Source organism: Ovis aries, chromosome 2 (assembly GCF_016772045.2).
Source record: "Ovis aries strain OAR_USU_Benz2616 breed Rambouillet chromosome 2, ARS-UI_Ramb_v3.0, whole genome shotgun sequence".
Classification (NCBI taxonomy): domain Eukaryota; kingdom Metazoa; phylum Chordata; class Mammalia; order Artiodactyla; family Bovidae; genus Ovis; species Ovis aries.
Window position 1 is genome coordinate 145,030,688 of NC_056055.1, and position 22,410 is coordinate 145,053,097.

Genomic DNA, 22,410 nt, shown 5'->3' on the forward strand with positions numbered 1-22,410 from the left:
CCACCAAATATAAAGAATGATGCTGTGTCATATACCTAGGGAAGCAAAGGGTATTTGAGTAAGATGAACTGATAGGATTAGAAGTACTGAGTTTGTATCTAAAGATCTAGACTACTTATTGCAATTAACTGTTATGACAAAATATTTTGAGATTTTTCAGAATCCATTGTTCTTAGGACAGCAGTTAAATTTAGTGGCAACACTGCTGACCACTGACAGGACTATGCGTGCTCAGCTGCTCAGTCATGTCCAGCTCTTTGTGACCCCATGAACTGTAGCCTGTCAGGCTGCTCTGTCCACGGAATTTTCCAGACAATACTGGAATGGGTTGCCTTCTTCAGGGGATTTCCTCCTCCAGGGGATCTTTCCAATCCACGAATTGAACTCACTTCTCTCTTGCGTCTCCTGCATTGGCAGGCAGATTCTTTACCACCAGCCACATGGGAAGCCCAGAACTTTGTCAGTTAGCAGAAGAATATCCAAACGGTCCTGTGAAGAAGACTGTGCTTCTGTTCAGAATAAATCATAAGGCTAGCAATTGTTAAGACGAGAAAGGAAGCTTGTCCACCATGTGACCAGAGTGAGTCGTCATTCCACACTGACTGTGACGTAATGCCTGCTATGCACAGAGAGCACCCTGCTGGGTGTTCTGGGAGCAGCACAGGAAGGGAAATCCTGCATCCCACCCGTAAGGATTATATTTTCCTTGGGCAAATAACTAAGGCCTACAAAAGGATTTATTAGTTATCAAAGCAATTATTCAGTTCAGTTCAGTTGCTCAGTCGTGTCCGACTCTTTGAGACCCCATGAATCACAGCACGGTTCAGCTTTATTGACTATGCCAAAGCCTTTGACTGTGTGGATCACAATAAACTGTGGAAAATTCTGAAAGAGATGGGAATACCAGACCACCTCACCTGTCTCTTGAGAAACCTATATGCAGGTCAGAAAGCAACAGTTAGAACTGTTGGACATGGAACAACAGACTAATTGCAAATAGGAAAAGGAGTACGTCAGGCTGTATATTGTCACCTTGCTTATTTAACTTCTGTGCAGAGTACATCATGAGAAACGGGGGGCTGGAAGAAACACAAGCTGGAATCAAGACTGCCGGGAGAAATATCAATAACCTCAGATATGCAGATGACACCACCCTTATGGCAGAAAGTGAAGAGGGACTAAAAAAAACCAATTATTAGTATGTACAGAAAAAGGCATGAGAAATGGAAAAGTTTAAGCCCTAAAAAAAAGTATAGAACAAGAAATGATATAATTCAGATGCACGGAATGACTTCTTGGAGGGACCAGTTTTGATCTGCGTCTTTGAGGGAGTTAATGAATATGGAGGGGCAATTAGCTACCCCACTGGGTAGCATAATGGCATGGTATTCAGGGACATGGTGAAGGTGAAGGGGGGAAACAAGTTTTGTTTTGTGTGAGACAGGAGATTGGTCGATGTGTCCCCTAAAGAAGTATTTGTAGGATTTAGTAAACAGGAAGCATTTATTACAGCATTTTCCTGCATGTATAAAGCCACTAGAGTAGACTGACCAGTAGAGTGCTGGTCAAAGGGAAGTTACACATGTCCCTGGGTGTCACTCGTGGCTTGATGGTAAAGAATCTGTCTGCCAATGCAGGAGCCTCAGGAGATGTGAGTTTGATACCTGGGTCAGGAAGATCCCCTGGAGAAGAAAATGGCAAACCACTCCACTATTCTTGCTTGGAGAATCCCGGGGACGGATGAGCCTGGCAGGCTATAGTTCATCGGGATACAGAGAGTTAGGCATGTCTTAGCTGCTAAACAGGAGAAGGCAATGGCACCCCACTCCAGTGCTCTTGCTTGGAAAATCCCATGGACGGAGGAGCCTGGTGGGCTGCAGTCCATGGGGTCGCTAGGAGTCGGACACTCCTGAGCGACTTCCCTTTCACTTTTCACTTTCATGCATTGGAGAAGGAAATGGCAACCCACTCCAGTGTTCTTGCCTGGAGAATCCCAAGGATAGGGGAGCCTGGTGGGCTGCCGTCCTTGGGGTCGCACAGAGTCGGACATGACTGAAGCGACTTAGGAGCAGCAGCAGTAGCTGCTATACAACAACAACAAAGACATGTCCCTACCTTCAAGAAGCCTACATTCTCAATAATATAGAATGTTAGGAAACAGTAGCTGAAGCTTGACTAAACTAGGGTAAAGAGTCTGGAAAAGATGGATATGGCTTGAATCTGTAAAATGGGAATAAATAATGCCTGCTTTATAGAACGTTCTCTACCTCTCAATTCTAAGGTAACTTGTACAAAAAAAAAAAAAAGGAGAGAGAGAGAGAGAGAGAGAGATGCTTGACTGATGCATCACCAGTGAAACTTGCAGAAGAGGTGGGACAGGTTTTGAGGCCTTGAAAGGTTTTAGAGAGGCCTTTGGGTTTTAGAGAGAGAACATTATGATATAAAGAGGTAGAATTTGAACATGCTTAAGTGAGTTCCAGGAAGCTGTCGTTGATGTTGAGTGGAAGGAGAGGCTTGGAAGGCAGGCTTGGAACCTAGAGGGTGATCGGTGCTTATGCTGCATCCCTTCTGCCTGGATCCCACCTTGTATCCTACTTTGACCAAGTGTTTACACGTTGCCATGTGTCAGCTCCTCTGCTACATAGGTATCAGGGATTATCAACTCTGAACTCCCGATAGCAAATAGCATCATATTTTATGGATACTAAAGCCCCCACCCCATGTGTATTTATTAAGTGAGATAGTAAAATGAATGCTTAGGTACATTAGAAAAAGAGTGGTATGAAGATGACATTTTATGCTAATTATACATCAAATTATGTAGTACAATGTGGGAGAGAAAATTGTAGAGTAGAATAGTAGTGTCTTGGAGAGGGCCAGATGTAGTTTTCACCTTGACTGATGGACTTATGTACTTTGTGAATTTGGGTAAGTTTTTGCAATATGTGCTTAATTCTGAGACCATTTTTAGCCATCTGCTCTTTTTTTCATCTACTGAATAGCTAGTGCCTACTTCATAGAGTGGGCTTCCCTGGTGACTCAGACAGTAGAAAATCTGCCTGCAATGCAGGGGACCCGGGTTCAGTCTCTGGGTCAAGAAGATCCCCTGGAAGAAGTCATGGCAACCCACTGTAGTATTCTTGCCTAGAGAATTCTATGGACAGAGGAGCCTGGCAGGCTACAGTCCATGGGGTTGCTGAGTCTGACACAGCTGAGTGACTAAGCACACACGTGCACCTTATAAAGTTGTGAGAATTCAGTGAAAACTAGCTAAATGCCTGGCTCATATTGGGTTCTCCCTTATATATTATTATCATCATAATGTGTATTATTATCTGTTATTTTTTGTTAGTCTTAATTCAGATTGAAACTTTGATATACATTATTTTGAGTGACAGAATTCACTCTGGTTCTAACAAAGTACTGAACAAAGAACAAAATAATATCCAGTGCTATTCTATAATATTTCATTTTATACCATACTATATTGTTTGCAACCCTGTTATGTCAAAATTGAATTTTGGAAACCATGATCTGTGACACAGTCTAAGGAGAAGGAATCTTCGGCCCAGTCCTTTGCAGGAGCAGTTCAAGGAATATTTTACAGCCCCTGCCTTGCACTCTTCCAGATCCTACACAGAATTGCCATCGTTGACCCTCATAGCAATCCCCAAATTGTTGGCCATAGCTTTATATTCCCATTTAGCAGCAGCTGAAGAAATTAAGGCTCAGGTGACAAGGTTAGTGAGTATGCAAACCATTCATAATAGTGGTAAAAAGCATAGACGAAAGTTAAATTTTGAATCAGTGTCTACAATAATTAGGAAGTAAGATAAAGAACAGTCACTAGGAACACTTGGAAAGGATGGCTGAAAAGTGGACTCCTCGTATGTTATTAAGTGCAGTGTCTCATTAGTCTTTTCAGCCTCTTGACTGTGAAAAATATATGTGAATTTTTTTTTTTTAAAGATCTTTTTGGAAACGAGTCACAAAACGCCACATTTCACCCCTCATGGTTTTCCCTGAAAATTTGTAAACTTTAATTTTCAAGAGTTCCAAAGAGATGACCTATTGTACTTCAGCAGTTTGTTGTCTCTTGAATGTTTTTTAAGAGCAGGCGTGCTGCGATTCATGGAGTCTCAAAGAGTCGGACACGACTGAGCGACTGAACTGAACTGAACTGATGTTGTACTGCAATGAATATAGAGCCCGGATGATGTTTTGACTTGAAGGATTCATTTTAGTGTTTGAAAAGTTTGTGTGATGTAAAACAGCATCTCTGACTCTCCGTTCGCCAAGACTTCAAAACTTGCAGTCAGCTTTGAGAAGCTCCCTCTGTGTCTCCATCAGTTACCAAGTTCTGTATATTCTTGTCTCCTAAACACTTTTCAGAGCAAATGTCATTTCCTCCTTGAAGCCTGTCACGATGGTGCACTCCTGGTACTTGGCATTTAATCACAGTGAGGGTCCATTACTGAATGTAATTTTTTTTTTTTGGTTCACCTCTTTTTAAAATTTTTAAAATATTTTTTTAAATCATGTTTTTGTTTTTTAAATTATGAAAATATGATGACACATTTATAGAGACTTGGAAAATACAGAACAAAGTTACATATGTGATTTTTCATTTAAAAAATCAGTGTCTATTCCACTACAAAGCAGTTGACCATACCTTACTTATCAGGGTGCGCCTACCACCTAACTCACTGCCTAGCACATAGTAGGCACTTTGCCTCAAGATTTAGTGGAATGAATTACTGCGATTATGGTCGAAATGTTTTTGAGACCAGAGATAACGCTTCGTTGTAATATTCAAAGACTCAATTGAGAAAAGAAGAAAGAAAAACTACAGATAGTAATCTCGAAACTATGTAGTTACAGTGGGCTTTGTTATTGTGTGCCTGCCGAAAAAGTGACTCAAGGTTAAACCCAAAGCTTCCTTCACAAATGGTGACTTTCCTCTCAATATTAGTAGAATTTTTGTTGGTAGTTTTATTTTAAAAGACCACGATATTGATGAACCTATTTGAAGGGAAGAAAAGGAGGCCCAGATGTAGGGAATGGACTTGTGCACACAGTGGGAGAGGGAGCGAGTGGGACAAACGGAGAGAGCAGCATCAACGTGTATGCACTGTTGGGCGTCAGATGGATAGATGGTGAGAAGTTGCTGTGTAGCACAGAGAGCCCAGTCTGGCTCTTGCTGATGATCTGGAGGGTTGGGTTTTGGGGAGGGGAGGGAGTCTTAGCAGGGAGGGGATATATGTATAATTATGGCCGATTTGTGTTTGTTGTATGGCAGATACCAACTCAAACTTGTAAATTTTTTTTTTAATTAAAGAGAGAAAAAAAAAAAGACCACAATAAACCTAATAGGATAGGAATCAAATGCATGCCCCCAAATTAGATGACTGAGACTTTTTTATTAAGTGACTTCCCCCTACCCCTAACTACCATTGTGAGCCATCTGTGTAGGATTTGAAATTCAAAGTAGGGAACCCTAGAGTTTGTAGTGTCTTTTTCTTTTGAGGAGTATGAGATCACCACGCATATAAAACACACCCATGTGAACCCTGCCCGTAGCAGCTAGACAATGAAATGGAAAGTTTGTGCCTGAGTTGCTGAGAATCTTCCATTTTGCCTTGTTTCTGCAACAACCACTTTGTGATCAAGTGATGAGGAGCGCCCCTCATGCTAAGCACAGTGCATCATACCCTGTGTCCTGACTGAAGGGCATTGAGTAGGTGCTTGTTGAGGAGTTAGTCCAGAAGAGGTTTTATAATTATAAAAACTAGATTAGTTTTAATATTGTAATACTTTTTTGGTCATTTTTGAGTGTTTCTCTTACTCTTCATTTAGACTTTATTGAAAATTTTCTCATTAACCAGAAATGGGCCATTCTCCAACCCTCAAAAATACTGAAATACAATTTTTAGTTATTATAAGACAAAAGTCAAAATGCTTGTTAAAATTTTGAGAATGCCTTAAGCATGATTATTGTTTAAATGCTTTGAATTAAGTGAAATATGCTTAGTTACACAGATCTGTGCTTTTAAAAAACATTAGCATTTCCAATTGATATGTTGTAGCTTAATGCCCTGTTTATATTTAACATTATTATTTAGGTTGATTCTTAAGGTTGTATTTAACAGGAATATTTAAGTGTGTAACTTCAAGGGTAGCTGAAAGGTTCATAACAAAAAAATTTAGCTGCTTAGAAGATGAAATGCCTAAGTATATATTAGAGTCCTTTTATTATAACTTGTAAATGAACAATTTTGGACCGACTCTAACTTCAGCATTATTTTTTTTGTGCCTCATATAACATGTTTCAATCGACCCATTTATCACTTTTATGAGTAGCATAAGTAAATTTAGTGCATCTGCATATTTATACACTTTAAATACACCAATGTAAACAGTTTCTTATCTGCCATATGTTGAAATGTTTTAGTAAAGACATAACTGCCTAGTCAACAAAGAATGGCATTGAATTGCACTGTTTTGGAAAAAAAAGTTAAGTGAACTAGATGGCTGTTAATCTGGTTCTTTAAATATCATAAACAAAAGTATCAGAATGTGTTTCCAAGGACAAAGGCGGAGTTTTCTGGGCTTTGATTGGTCGCTGCCTTGTCCTGTCCCACAGCCATCCTTAATTGGCTTTGGGTAGATTGGAATCACATAAGCAGAGTGACATTTATTACTTTCCTAGTTGTTTCTTTGCACTGAGCCCGAGATTCCCAAGGAGAAACTATAAAAGATTTCTTTCATTTCGTCCATGATCTACGGGAGGGGATCCCTCTGAGAAGAACAGGCATGAGTTTGAGTGCAAGAAGAGTCACTCTGCCTGCAATAACGCCCATAGTTCTCCAGAAAAGGGTATGTGACTTCTGCTTTTTTCTTTTCTTCTTCTTGCATTTTTTTTTTCTTCCTGTAACTGTGTTTATTAGTGTGTTGGTCACTTTCGTTACCTATCCTGAGAGGGGCTAGAATTCATTGAGGCTGTAGGTGATTAAAGGACAGATTATTGAAATTAGACTAAGGGGGGGGAAAAAAAGCAGGGCCAGCACATCTCTGTTGTAAAAAAGCTCCATGTGAAAGCAGTTTGGTCTCAATTTCAGGGCATTGTGATTTAGAGACTGTATTGAAGCTTTTTCTTTCTTTTTTTCCCCTTCTACTGTAACTTCAGGCCTCTTTGCTTTTAGTTCAATAGGCAATCTGCTAGCTATTATGTTTTATATTTGTTTACTAAGGAGCAGTTTCTTTGTTTCACCATAATTCATAATATATCCATCTTCATTGTTGAATGGACTGTGTAATTGTTTTACTATTTAAACATATGGCACCAGTTTATTAGCCTCCAGTTTTCTACCCATTTCTATTGAGTTTCTGCTTTCTTGCTTAAGAAAAACTTTCCATTGAATTACCCCGTGAAAAGGCTTTCTGTTAATTATTAATGCAATCAATCCTTTGTGTGAAAATATTTTGTCTATTAGGTTTTTTGTAAAGTTTATTCCTATGTCTCACTCGCTGCATTGTACTTCATAAGGTAATAAATACACCACGTAATGTAGCATTTAAGTAAAGCTGAATATACTAAACTTCTCTTGTAAATGCACCAAATAAGAAGCATGTATTGAAATCCTTAAAGAATCAAATCTGTTATATAAAAAAAGAAAGCACCAAAACACATTTTGGCACTGTAATTTTTGAATGATTTTGGTGACTCTAGAAACTGTAATGTTATTTCCATACCTAACTTTTAATGGTTAACTATCAGTGTATTTCATTAAGTCAGATGTCATGGTTTAATTTATTTGAAAATGACAAATCTTACAATTAGAGTTTTTTTTTTTTTTAAGAAGTGTCTCTTTTTATTGTTCTTAATTTATTTTCTTATCCAATTGACTACTTATTCACCAGGGACATTTTACTTGGCAATGAAATAGTATATGATAATTTTGCCAACATTTGTTCTTATCTTTCTTGATGTCTTTCTCTCATCTTGAGCAAATTTAATTAAAAATATTTTGCTTTGAGCTGGAAGCTTTATTTTGATTTAGACTTAGTAGTATATTAATAATGACTATATAGATTTCCTGAGTCACTGGGGATGTGAAAAGATATGATAGCATATATCATGTCTGTGTCCTTATGTTTGGGTTCTTCTTTATCCAGTTAATTTTTCAGTTTGGATTAACCAAGAAACTTTCATCATGTGGCATTTTTTGCATGACCTGTTGGTGTGGTGGAAAGCATGCCACGTGGATTCTCCGTTTCCTAGCTGTATGACCTTGGGCGAGTCACTTAAACTTGGCCTCATTACCTCCTCACCTGCAATATAATTGCTGAGAGATTTTCATCAAGTGCTCTCTTCAGTCTTATTTGTGTCTATAATTTTGTGAATCAAGTATTTGGATTTTTATAACTATAATAAAATATTTAAACCATTTCTTATTTTCTTAGTGTATAAAATATTAGAAAAAGATGCTGTCATCTTCAAGTATTTGGAGCAGTTAGTCTAGGGGAAATTGGTGTGAGTAAATAACATCCAGCTCTGATTGGTAAGTAGCAAAACAAGATTACTATGATTATAATTAATATTAAGTCTGAGCTGCCAATAGATATATCATTGTGATTTCTCTTGGTCTTTTATAATAAGCCTCTAGTCAGGTTTCTATTATAATAATTACATAAGTCAAAATTCCCTTTGCCCAAGTCCATGTTATTCCTTTCCTGTGAGTGCACATATTAGATGTTCATATAATTTAGCACATCATTTGCTGAAAATACATAATACTATTTCTTTCTCACAACATTTTAATCCCCAGAGAACCTATTGTCTATAAGATTGTTCTGAAAATCTTAGTGTTGATCTTATTTTAGGAACTGGGTGTTTTTCTGACTAAAAAATATCCATCTGTTCTGGTCACACCATGCCTTTTTTTCCCTAAGATAGGAAATTACTCTGTACTTGTAATTAACTTGTCATTTTCTATATGCACCATAATTTAAGATGATACAAATTAATACAAACATTTCTCAAAGTATTTTGGGGCAGCTCTTCCTTTTCCAAAGAATGTAGGTGTTTTTTCCACAGGTTTGGCATAGAATTTGCTCAACCTGAATGAGTGGTGCTTGCAAAAATTTGCCAACTGGAATCCTAATCATTTCAAAGGCTGAGGACATTTCTGGAAATGCCTATCAGTGCTAAGGAGTAAGTTTCTTATCAGCAAGTGCATATGATTTAACTGGGTATACGACCTCCTGAGATGGATTGAGAACTTGAACTTTAACATGGCTCATAATATGGTATGGGTCTTTTTTGTAGCAGATCAAATGTATTTTGATCTTTGAGGAATAGGGTATTTGTGTGGACTCTCTATGAAGTAAATTGGCAAGAACATTTTATTTTCTCTAATTCTATTAGGATCTGATTTCCTTGATTCTAGTTAGTAGTTAATCAAGGTTCCATTGAAGAAAGTTTCATCATCTCTCTCAGAAATGATCACATCCTCATCAAATGTGCTGAGTGAGTTCTTTACCTCATAGCATTTTTCTCAGATCACTACTAGGTTATGCCTTTTTTGTTCAGATGAGAAGACTGAGTCTCTTGGGTGTTGAGTGACTTATTAGGCAAGGTCACTCAGAAGGTCAGTGGCAAAGCTAGAAATAGAATCTAGGTCTTGTGACTTCCAGTATGCTTCTCTTATTAGATATGTGTTACCTTCTGAATTAATATGTTAATGAAATTGCCTTATGATGTGTTTAACTGCCATTCAGCTTCTAGTCTGAAATTAGCTCAGACAAATCCTTTCATCTTCCTCTGCACCTCCACCAACTCCCATATGTTCTAGTGTAGAAAACATTTTATTCAGAAAGCAATTGTGAGCAATAAAATGAGTGTGTGTGTGTGTGCACGTGTGTGTGTGTGTATGAAAGAAATAGTCAGGGGAGAGGAGAATGGAGAGAATGAGAGAGAGAGAGAGATGGAAAGGCAATTGTACCCAGTGCTCTAATTGGGTTCATTACATCAATAAACTATTTTAAGGTCCCAGAGAGTTAACAAAAGACTGAAGCATTATAAGGCTTACACTAAGTGCAATATAAAATTCACATTCTTTTTATAGAAGGACTTCAAGGTCAGAAGGCCAGATGTCCATATTTTGATTCTGTGGGTAGAAAGGGTTCTACCTCTATCGAATGAAAATTATTTTGCAAACTATGTTTCCAAGCATTTCTACATTCTTAATTCATACTACAATTACAGGAGACTTTCAAAGGCACACAAAATTCTAACATGTCTTCCAAAATCTCAGAGAAATAAGAGATACTTTTTAGAATATATTTTTCATAAGATTCAAATCATTTTGAAAATCCAAAATTCATGAGTATAATATGGAGCAAGGCCATTTACTAAATGATCCAGTTCCCCTATTGTACAAGAGAATAGTTTGTTGTATTCATTTCTCTCCTCATACAATTAGAATTATTGCTCTGAATTTCTTTTTTTTTATTGCTCTGAATTTCTAAAAACAATTTTGTAAAGAACGAAGGATAGATCTTCATGTCACTATTTTGCCCAGAAACTTGTAAATATGTAGCACTCACTGTGCTTCAGGACCTGGATCCACAGGCGTCTCCCCAGCTTTGAATGAAACTTCCATTCCTGCGTGTGGTTTTCCTCCTTGTGCTCCAAGCAGGGTGTGCTGTTTGGCCCTCTGTACTTCTGCACCCTGACATGTGCTCCGTGGCCTACAGACAACTCCACGATCCTGTTTGTTTTCCCAAAGGCTATTGGCTGTGTCCCAGCTCAGGCTGTAATCCCATCCTGAAGCCTTCTAAGACTCATCCTCATCACATCTGTCTTGATGGTGTCTTGGCTCAGGTGTCACTAGCTATACCTTTATTACTCATTCCTCAATTCAGTCATGCCTGCTCGGTGACATCAGTTTCATTACCACCTTTTATGATATTGAAGTCTTATTATCTTATCCTTAGGTATCTTGAACTTTCTGACTTTTCATATTTGACTTTTAGTTTTCTTTGTGGACCTCATATATCTTTTATATATCTTGCTCTATTTGGTTTTCAAAATTTGGTGTAGTTTGTTTTATAACTAGATTTTACGCCTTTAAGGAAAAGACTTTATATAAAGTGCTTTCTGAGTTGCAGGCTGAATTTAATTTCATGTAACCGGAAAACTCAAAATGACAGTGTATTAAACAGGGGAGAGATTTTTTTTTTTCTCTTTACAGGAAGAATTGGTCCAAAGCTAACTTAGCCTTCCTGCAGTGTCCTCAGGCAACCAAGCACCTTGCTTTCTATTGTACCATCCTTAGTGTGGGTGCCTTTTCCTTTTATGGAAAGACAATTGCAAATCGCTAGTCATCCGGCTCACATTCCTAGCATACAAAATGGGAGGAACCAAGGGCATACAGGCTACTTCTGTCAGTTATTAATGGGCCACCAGGGAATAACCAGGAGCCTCTGCTCATCACTTACTGGCCAGGATCGTGTCACGTGGTCTGGATCCAAGGGAAGCCTGGCAATGTAGGCCTTGAACTCCACACGCTGCCCTTCTCATCAGAATCAGGAGATACGGAGGATGGTTCTTTGTGGGCAACTAGCTGTCAAGTGCCTCCTACATATAAGGCATGCAGAAAATGTTTATCCCTTAGATTTTGATTATTGTCATGCCAGCTATAAGATATTGTTATGCTTTTTGAACAAATATATTTTATTGCTTCATTGGAGACAGTAAAAGTCTAGTAAGTAGGGAGAGAGCAGATTTCCTGAGAAGGGGAGGCTACCTGAGATCACAGATGGTATCTTGACTTTCGGTGGCTGTCTTGCTTGAAAGGGGGTCTTGAAGTGGTAGTGAGTACTGTTTTTTGCTTATTTGCTTGGAGTTCTCATTCCCAGTAAACCTTAATCTTTCTTCTGTCTTTTTAATCTTTATACAGGGTAACAGAGTTGCATATTCACCCTGGAAGGGTACCACATAGATGAATGGATTTTGTGTTTTTTTTTTTACAGAATGTTTCTTTTCCCTAAAAGTGCACTTTTAGGAAGTGTGATAGAGTGGAGATTCTATTTCAGAGTCAGGAAACCCTGAGTTTGAACTCAGCTCTGTCACTGATCAGTGCTGTGACTTGAGGTGTCTTCTTTTTAAACCTTTCTAACAGTCAGTTTCTCTGTCTTGGGAATGATGGTGCTTCCTCACAGAGCAGTTGTGAGGATTAAATAGGATAAATATTTAGAAGTACTTGACATGTAGTAGAAGCTCAACAAATGTGAATTTCTTTTTTCCCCCCCCTCATCTGGCATGTTTTACTAGTTTCATAAACAGTTTAAAATCTGCCTATTAAAAATGGTGGTGGTGGTGGGGGGGCTCTATCCTGTTAAATAGGTATCCAAAAATTTTCTTGTAACAAATGAATCAACCAAAAAGTAGTTGTCCTTGATACTGTGCAGCCAGGGAACAAAAGACAATATGTCTCTCAAATTCTTGTTCCCTCTGCTCACTTTCTGAAATGAAGACTCTAATTTAAATTTAAAAACTTAATCCAACTATTATATGCCGATGAATATTTTCTTAAAAATCTGGGAATATAGTTTTAAATATAATAAGATAGGTATTTAGATAACTTCCCCTTTCACCCTCCGAGGGATTATCCATCAGGGACTTCTGGGTTATATGTAACATTTGAAAGAGGTACAGTTGTACCTAGTGTTAAGACATTGCCTCAGTAGACAGAGGGGACATTACTGGACTGTGAGCTATATGCTGATAGGGGCTGTATCAGTTTTGATCATCACTAGACTCAATTGCCCAGCACAGGAATGTACAAAGCTGAGATATAATTCCTATTCATTGAATAAACACATTAAAAAAAAAGTAAATTGGGCTTTTTTGATACTGACCTGTTATTGGCATTTCGTTCTTTGTATTTGTCTTTCTGTAGCACTCCTTTCCTTTTCCCTGTGTTCCATACCTTTTGGTGAGAAGCCGTGCACTCAAGGCCCGTTTTAGCTGGTCCACCCTGCTTTTTCATGAGCTCTGTTTCACCCCAACCCCACCCCCCAGCTTGTTGCCCTGGGCAGTTTTGAGCACTCCCTGCCATCCACATATACCAATAGAAATAAAAGCAGCTATACTGTGTTCAGCACTAATTACATGGTCTCTTTAATCCTCTTAAGAACCCTAAAGGATTGGTGGGCAAACCCAGTCTGGGATGAGAAAAGTGAGGCTTGGAGAAATTACCCAAAGCACAGTGCTAATGAGTGATGAGGCAGGACTGAGCCCAGGTGAGCCCTGCCTGCACAGGGACTGCCTGTCAGAATTGATTGGCGCATGCAGGCTGCAGAGTGCGCTCCACCCTGCAGCTGCCAAGCCCTTGCCTCTCACCTGAAGTCTGTGCTGTACTGTGCTTAGTCGCTCAGTCATGTCCAGCTCTTTGCAACCCCATGGACTGTAGCCTGCCTGGTTCTTCTGTCCATGGGGATCTCCAGGCAAGAATACTGGAGTGGGTTGCCATGCCCTCCTCCCAGAATTTTCCCAACCCAGTGCTTGAACCCAGGTCGCATTGCAAGCAGATTCTTTGCTGTCTGACAGGTGGATTATTTGCCATCTGAGCCACCAAGGGAGTCCAGGAATACTGGAGTGGGTAGCATATTCCTTCTCCCAGGATCTTCCCAACCCAGGAATCGAACTGGGGTCTCCTGCCTCACAGGTGGATTCTTTACCAGCAGAGCTGCCAGGAAGCCCACCTGTAGTCTGCTCATTGGACAAATCTCACCTTTTTTTTCTCTAATCACTCTGTCTTTTGCCCTCTTAGCTATTTTTTCCTTGATGTGCACTCAATCTTGCCTTAAAGATATAGTGATCAAACCATATGAGAGAGTTCATTGGACCTCAGTAGAAATCTCTTGGGACTTATTTTGCTTTCAAAACTGTATAATAGTAGTCACTATTATGAACAGACTGCTATGAGTTTGCTGTCACTTTGCCCATTTTACAGGATGAGGAATCTAAGACTCATAGTTGATAAGCTGGTGGTCTAGGATCTGATCACAGAGCAGATTTTTGGAGTCCACTAATGGCCTCAAGCACCTGGTCTGAACCTCTGCATGAATGAGGGCCATACCTCATATTAGTTTGCAAACTACAATGTCTGGTCCACTTTTGGCAATGAAAGCAGATTAAAAATAGCTGGGCTGATTAACAGTCTAAGACTCTTGCTCGGGGCCGGTCTTAGGGCTGACTCTCCTGGCCATGCCTCAGCACCCTAAGCCAAATCTAAAAAAATAAGAATCTCTTTTTGGCAGAAAACAAGAAGTAAGACTTTTGGTTATTTCAGTTATTAAGCTCTCTGAAAGGATAAAGATTTTCTACTCCCATAGGATATTAAAAATGCTTGCTCTTAAGACAGTTTCAAAAGAGGGATTAAAAAACCATTTTGGCAAAACAGCATTGTCCTGTGTTGTTTATAGCTTCCTAATTGGACTTCACATTTGGATATACACATTCAGTTGTGTCTGTGAAGATACCAGGAGTTTTATTTTATAGTTTCAGAAGTCAAATTAGTTGGGGTAGTTTTATCAGGATTTGAAGAAAAATTTTGCCATGATCATTCCAAAAATTTTGCCATGATCAGCTTGAGTTCCAGGAAAGGGGACTTTATATTATATACCACCAGAAGTGACATGTATATGTATATATAAAAATATATACACACCACCCTCCACCCCATCCGTAACACTTCTTATTAAAGATTTAGACATGATTTATCTTAAAAATTCAAATAGTTCAGAATGTTTAAAAATAGGTTTAAATTTGTTAGAAGCTTACAACTATTTTAAGCAGGACCTCTATAGGGTTAATAATCATAAAAGTGAAAAAAGTGAAAGTTACTCAGTCGTGTCCAGCTCTTTGTGACCCCATGGACTATACAGTCCATGGAATTCTCCAGATTAGAATACTGGAATGGGTAGCCTTTTCCTTCTCCAGGGGATCTTCCCAAGCCAGAGATTGAACCCAGATCTCCCACATTGCAGGCAGACTCTTTATCAACTGAGCACCAGAGAAGCCCAATAATAATAAAGCAATATTAAATATTAAAGGGCTAACAAAACAACTTTCAAAGCATCCTGTTTTCTTTATTTGCACCAAGAAATAAAGACTCCCTCTGCTGGCTGTTTCTGAATATGCCTTTTTTTTTTCTTTCTGGCAAGTTGTGCTGAAAAATGTGAAACACAAAGAATAACTTTTTTGACATTCAGAAAGCTGGGTGCTTTGAGCCATATTTGCATATGGTTGCATATTTGGGTTTTCAATTATCTAATGTGTTTATCCAAGATGTCTTGTCAAAACAGCACCGCAAAGTTGGGTAAGCAGATTGGAAAGACCAGGTAGGAATCCAGAGATAGGTTCCCTGGTAGGTTCTGCCAGTGAGCAGATGGATCCCCTGGCAAGTCAGGCTCTCTTCAGTCTCAGCTTCTTCACTTGTAAAATGAGATGATTTCAGTGGGTGTTTCTAAGAGTCCTGGCAGCCTTAAGTATTTTATAATTCTAACAGTATTGCTGCCATTTTTTTTTATAGGAATGTACTTGTACTTAGTCACTCAGCTGTGTTCGACTCTTTGCAGCCACATGGACTATAGCCATCCCAGGTTCCTCTGTCCGTGGGATTCTCCAGGCAAGAACACTGGAGTGGGTCGCCATTTCCTACTCTATTTTAAGGAACTATACATGTTTTATACTGATACACATGCTTTGCACTGATAGAAAAGAAATATTTAGAAAAGTGAGAAAAAGGTAAAATTATAAAAAATAGATATAAATCAGTTTTCCCTAGTGCTATCACAATATGGGAATGTTAGGTCTAGAAAGTGATATGCATGCTGTTAAAAGTTCATGAAATAATACCCGCAGGTGTATCAGAAGACTGAATATCACATATTTCATTGATTCTCTGGCACCCTACATCACAAAAAGTATCATTATCTTATATGCTTCCAATTAAACTATGCCATAACCATTGATGATAAGTTACCCCTAAGGTTCAGAGAAGTTAAATGTGAGAAGATGTGCTTTTGAAAACCACTGAAACAGGAAGGTTCTAAAAATGCTTCGGTTGATGCCAGGCAGCTCAAAAATTTACAGCAAAAAGTCTGATGGGTCCTGGGCTCTCATAAATATTCTCTTTCCTCTCCTCATGTTTTCTCCCCTTTTCTAAACTCTTCTCCCCTTGCCCCTCCCCTACTTGTCCTTCTTCCTCACTGTGAGAAACAGTTATTAACTTTTTTGCTTAGGCATGTCTTATGGTTATTCTGGGAACAAACGACTGCTGAAAAACTGAAATGAGATACTGGAATAACATTGTGTCCAACATAAGCATGACCAGTGGTTTTCTGCTTTAAATATGAATAAGCATTAGCACTTGTGAAGGTTTTTTTTTTTTTTTTTCTTTTCACTTCAAAGATGAATTAGTCAGCACTGGCATCGTCACAGGAATTACATGAGTTTTAAAAACACTGAGGCTTCAGAGAACACTCCTTTGATGAAGTTACTGGGAACATTAGAGTGGGATTTATGCTTTGACCCTCTTTATTATTTGTGTTGGATTTAGGTCCTAAAATAACATGAATATATTCATATGTATATGTGTGTGTCCACGGTTTGGGATATTTTTAGACTTAATTTTAATGTTTACTTTCTTTTATAATGAAATTGGAGCTGTTTCTTTTGCCCTTTTTCCTACCACATAACAGAGCACACTGAAAGGGCTTCTGATATCTTGCTTTATAAAATTGGACACCCGCTTGAGTTAGGGTCTTTTTTGCTATCCTTGAGGGAGAAAGTCTGAGGAATGAGCACTCTGCCTGGATCTTGTCCTGAGAAGGAGAGCAGAAGGGATCAAGAACAGAGAAGAGCAAAGGGGCTTGAAGGAGAGTTTCTGGGCCCCTCTTTGCCTGCAGACACACTTTCTTCTCTTGGTTGGAAGCCTAGACATGGCATGATTCTCCAGTGTCACCGATCCAGATTGTCAGGTGGGGCAGTGCTAACTCCCCTGCCATGCCAGGCTTGGGACATTTCCAGTAGTGAGGCCACACTGGGCCTCAGGCCCTGATGCTAGACGGGAAATGAATTCATACAGCAAAAACTTCATCCTGGCTTTCTGAATTCATATGAAATGCCCAGAAGATCTGTATGGATCCCCAGCCACACAGATGCTTTGACTCTGAGTTAGTTTATCTCTTTGTCCCGGCACGCACTCTAATGTTCCTGCTAGTTGAGGATTTTTACAGAGGTGGTGTGGGGATGATCCACCTTGTGACCTTGAGGGATTGTGAGCTGACATTTAAAGAGCCTGGATCCATAGTTACTTGATGGAACGGCCTCATCAGACCCTGAGCTGTCCACCCCTGTTTTCAAATGTGAGAAAAAGAAAAAAAAAATCAAAACTTTTATTTGGTTAATAAGCCAAATAGATTTTTCTGTTACTTGTAACTGAACTTGTTCCCAAATGATTAGATCGCCATGTGGTTATTTATCATTCTCTTACCACTTGATAATCTTATTCTAGTAAAACTGTCTTTTAAAAACTTAATTATCTATTTCCAGCCATTGAAAAAAAGGTAGTTTGTCATCTGTGTATATTAAAAGGATCCACTCTTGGGGTGCCCTCCTCGCTTGTTCGCACTGATGGAAACCAGTGTCCAGCAGTGCTGGGCCAAGATACTTCTTCCATAGGCCTGGGAACTCGGTCTCTGTCGTCTCACCTGAGTCTTCCATCTCCTGTCTCATGCATAGTTTTTGCCTATTCAGTCCAAGTATTTTTGCTCATGATATTTGTTCCACACATATGGTCTTTATTTTTTTTTCAAATTCTCACAAAGTCCTAGAGATGTCATCTCATCCACCTTTGTTGAGTCTGCCGATTTCTTGAAAACTTCGCCTGTGTTTTCTCTTTGGTCTCATGTGGGCCCTTCCTTCCCCTAGAAGTTTTTAAACCCTGTGAGGTTTCCAAGCTACTGTTTTGGAATCCCTAGTATTGTCTCCTACAGAGCCGTTGATGATGGTATCAGTCATCGCTAAAGGAGTGTTTTCCCTGTGCTAGGCGCTGTGCTGACTGCTGGAGGAACATTGTGGGAATCACGTATTGACGTCATCCCCGGTGTCATGCAGCATGCTGAGTAGTGGAAGCTGATGGATAGTAATCACATAGTTGCACGTATGCATACATGAAACAAAGGGCTGGGAGGAGCACTGAAAACTTCCCCACAGAATGGATGGTTTATCTGAGGGAGGAGAAGCAGAAGGTGGAGGCACAGTGTTTTAGGCAGTGGTAGTAAAAGGTGCAAAGGCCCCATGTCAGGAAGGGGCGTGGCTGTTTAAAGAAACTGAGAAACATATGATCAGAGGTAGAGAATAAGGGAAGGCTCATAGGGAATAAAATTGAAAGGGGCCACCGGAGTACGAAATGGACCCGTTTATGTCAGTCACTTCTTGTAATTCTGATATTGGTGACAGTCTCTGTTCTGAGTGAATATCTGATAGCTAATTGAACATGTAATGCTCATGCTCAAATAAAATATGTTGCTGAATGTCTCATCTAATGACAAGAATTTAAGTCCCTACTATCTGATTTCTCCAAACTATGTACTGTTTTGTTCTTAATAAATATTTGACAGCTAGCAAAATATGAAGGGTAGCAATAAGGAAGCAACAGCTTTTCTTGAACTGTTAGGATCTTTTGGAACAGTCTTTGTTTTTAAACATAATGTTTTGCTAGAGGTTTGGAAAAAGCAAGAATGAATATATTATTTGCCATTTCCTTCAAGGGAACGCACTGAGTTGCTTAATTCAAAATATCTGTCTCTTCTTATCTTAGGACGTTGCGTTCCTTATTTAGAAGAATGTAAAAATCCAGGGCTACTCTGACCTCTATATAAAAATATTTCACTGTTTTAGGTACATTGCCTATCTGTTAAAAATAATGGAGAAAAAAATCTGAAGCATTAAAAGATATCTTTATAATCTGGCTTTCCTTGGACGATAAAATTTTACAGAGCAGTAGAAATAAGCTTTACTTTGGGACCTAGTTGAAATCAAATTTCTATGGACTTTACCTTGTTCCTTATTTTTTATTAATTATATATAAACATATATAAACACATATAAACATGATTATATATAAACATATATAATTAATAGGTACAATAAATGCATTTATCTTTCTTTTGAAAAGTTAGGTAATTTTCATTCTAGTAAGATCTTGGTATTTAAATGATAGTGTTTAACTTATATTTAATTAAATATTACATGTGGTATTTAAGGGTGAAGTGAAGTCGCTCAGTCATGTCCGACTCTTTGTGACTTCATGGACTGTAACCTACCAGGCTCCTCCATCTGTGGGATTTTCCAGGCAAGAGTACTGGAATGGGTTGCCATTTCCTTCTCCAATTTAAGGGTACTTAATCTAAAAATCAAATTTAATTTTTTTCCCAAAATAGAAACTTTGACACAGAAAATGGCCATATCCAATGGTCTTTTTCCTTCTCTTTTGCTCATTCTTCTTTTTTTTTTTTTTAAAAAAGGTTTCTTGCTTCATCCTGTAGATTCTTGCTCATGTAGTTATGCTTAGTCTGTGCTTTTTTTTACCTGCTGAGTGATTATCATCTTTTCTTCTTTTCTCTGAAGAAAAAAGCAATAAATGGGGGAAGGTTATCAAGTAGCTAGTTACTTACCAATGGGTCCAGTGCCCCTTTCTGCTCTGTGGTATTGCCAAATGCCCAGATGACAATCCTGAGTTTTTTCCCCATATTCTAGGATGAATCCAGTTGGGAAAGGAACTAGCCATCCTGTTCCATCACTTTCTTGAGTCTTCAGGAAGGAGGAGAAAGGCTGACTGCTTAGCCTCTGCCCAGGGCTTTCCTGAGGCTTCGCACATAATCTGCTCTAAGAATCAGAATTTCCGGGGAAAATAACAGATGACTACTCTGTGTGCTTTGAGGGCAAAGCAGTATATATCAGACTGACTTTCAACTACAGTCCCTGCTTTTCGGCAATAGCCTTTGTCTTATGTTTTAAGTCGTTCGTCTCTTTTAGTCCCTAGGCTTTCAGATTTCTTTTCTGAAGTTAACCATTTCTTGCTGTCTTTGTAAATTTGAACATTGTTGTGTCTACCACTGTCGAAATGAGTTATGTTAATTTTTTAATCTCTTGCCTCCACTTTTTTTTTTGTTTTATGAAGGGCCAGTCTAGGGGAGTTGGGGTGTAAAGTATATAAACTGCCGTGATAAGGATGTCAGCCAAAACAGAGATCTGCTCCATCCACATGCCAGCATGTCCTCTTGCAGGGGCTACTGGGTCTTTATATTACGTTTTCATTGCTGGATGCCACTTGCTCCCAGAGCAGTTTAAACTGTAAACCACTCTAAAGGCCAAGGCTGCTCTTTCAAGATTACAGTGACACTTGAGGGCTTCCTCAACACAGCCTGTGTGTTGTTGGTTGTCCTCCGGAGCTGTCTCTGTTCATCTTGGTGGGATGTTGTAGACAGATCTTAACAATGCTTGTCTTCTTGCTAATCAAGTGTCTGCTCATTGATGAGACAAAGACAGTTCCTGTTCTTCTTTAGGGTTCCAGGAGGATTTCTTCTTAATATACAATTGCAGATGATCTCATGGATCAATTGATATGACTTCTTTTTACCCCCCCCCTTTTTTTTTTTTTACTTTATATAGAAAGTTGAGGATTTGGGCCACTGCATGGGCTTCCCTGATAGCTCAGCTGGTAAAGAATCTGCCTGCAATGCGGGAGTCCTGGGTTCGATCCCTGGGTTGGGAAGATCCCCTGGAGAAGGGAACGGCTAGCTACTCCAGTATTCTGGCCTGGAGAATTCCATGGACTGTATAGTCTATGGGGTCGTAAAGAGTTGGACACGATTGAGCGACTTTCACTCACTCACTCAATTGGAAATGTACAATATCCCTTTATTAAATAGCATGATTATATGATCTCCATATCTCTCTGTTTTTATCTTTCAGTATATGGAGGATTTAAATAGGATAGCACTGTTTTGCTCTAATGATTCTTAAGAGCAACCCTGCTATTTGGTTTTTGTATGATCACAAAAGTTTGTAGCTTAGTTTAAATCTGTAGTAGTCATGTAGTTTCACTTATGACTTGATATTTTTCTTAAATAGGAAAGTTTAGTGTAGTAATAATATTGACAAGGGGCATATTCAACCTACTAAAGAGTTAAGGGTTAGATTCTCTTTCCCCTTTTCATATATTTCAAGGAGAATAAGTAGACACAAAAATGAGACATTTTAACAGAGCCTCTCCATTGGTAGTATAAGGAGATTTTCATACATACTGAATAGATCTGAGAGATGACAAGGACTGTGGAATATCAACCAAAAATGTAATTTTATCATTCGTGGATAAATGTGTATTTTGAACAAATGTCAGCATTAAATGGAACTATTTTTTTAAGAAGGATTTGAAATGAAGTTCAAGCAAAAATATTGAGTTTTTCTCCTAGCAAGTGTTATTTATTTAAAAAATGAGTACATGCACTTATTCCAGAAATTTAAATTAGCCTTATCCTTCTAAATTTATGTGTCTCAATTCTTAGCAACTTTATTTTTTTAAAAATTTGTAGCAACATCAACTGAAGAGATTAATGGCATTTCTTGGTTGGTTAGATGTCGTTTTCCTTTTCCCCAACATTTACCTCTTGCTCTGTTCTTGTTCTCTTCTTGAATTTGGCTTAGATTTCAGAATATCTCCAGATTTTCATTTCGTAGTTCCTCTGATATAAACAATAGAGCATAAAAAGTAAGAGGCATGCTTCCGTTATCCTACGTGATGGGAGTTTACTGTAAGAAAGCATAGAAGTAGTCAGGAAGTTCAGGGAACCTGTCCAGTGGCTACCAGCTCACTCCCAAGCCCTTGTTTCCTGGCATGGAGTGGGCAGTGGCCTCTGAGGGTACTGAAATGGTGGCTTATCATTGTTTCTCATGAAGGAGCAGCCCCAAGGCAGATCTTCTCCTCTCAGGACTGGTCATCTTCACGTTGCTTTTGGCAAATGCTCCCACCAGTGCTTGGCCGCAGCATCACGGTGGACGGCATCTCTTGGCACCTCAGCAATTGTGTGACACTGAGATTTGTCTGAAGGCACTGAAGACGCAGACGTAAGAACAACAGCCTACCCAGCTGCAATCACAGGAAACACTGAGATTCCAAATAGATCTTGGGATCTTAGTGAGCCACACATATTAACCCTAAAGTGAAGGAATAGAATTGAGGGCTCAGACACTCGCATCTGATTTTGGCAGTGTCTCCAGATTTTTATTTCTTAGTTTTTCTGATATAAAATGACCTTATAGCTGCCTCAGTA

General features: G+C 38.9%; 1 protein-coding gene across 5 annotated transcripts in view; it reads left to right on the forward strand.

Moving 5' to 3' along the window:
* GRB14 (growth factor receptor bound protein 14) overlaps positions 1-22,410 on the forward strand; it is a 125,338-nt gene that overhangs the window by 50,610 nt on the left and 52,318 nt on the right. The window contains exon 1 of one of the 5 annotated variants that reach the window (XM_012135485.5): positions 6,662-6,876. The exons of the other annotated variants lie outside the window; for them this stretch is intronic. Within the exon in view, the coding sequence (XP_011990875.1) occupies positions 6,814-6,876 (63 nt within the window). The 5' untranslated portion in view covers positions 6,662-6,813. Of the gene's footprint in view, positions 1-6,661; positions 6,877-22,410 lie in introns of those variants that run through there. 5 annotated transcript variants of the gene reach the window in all.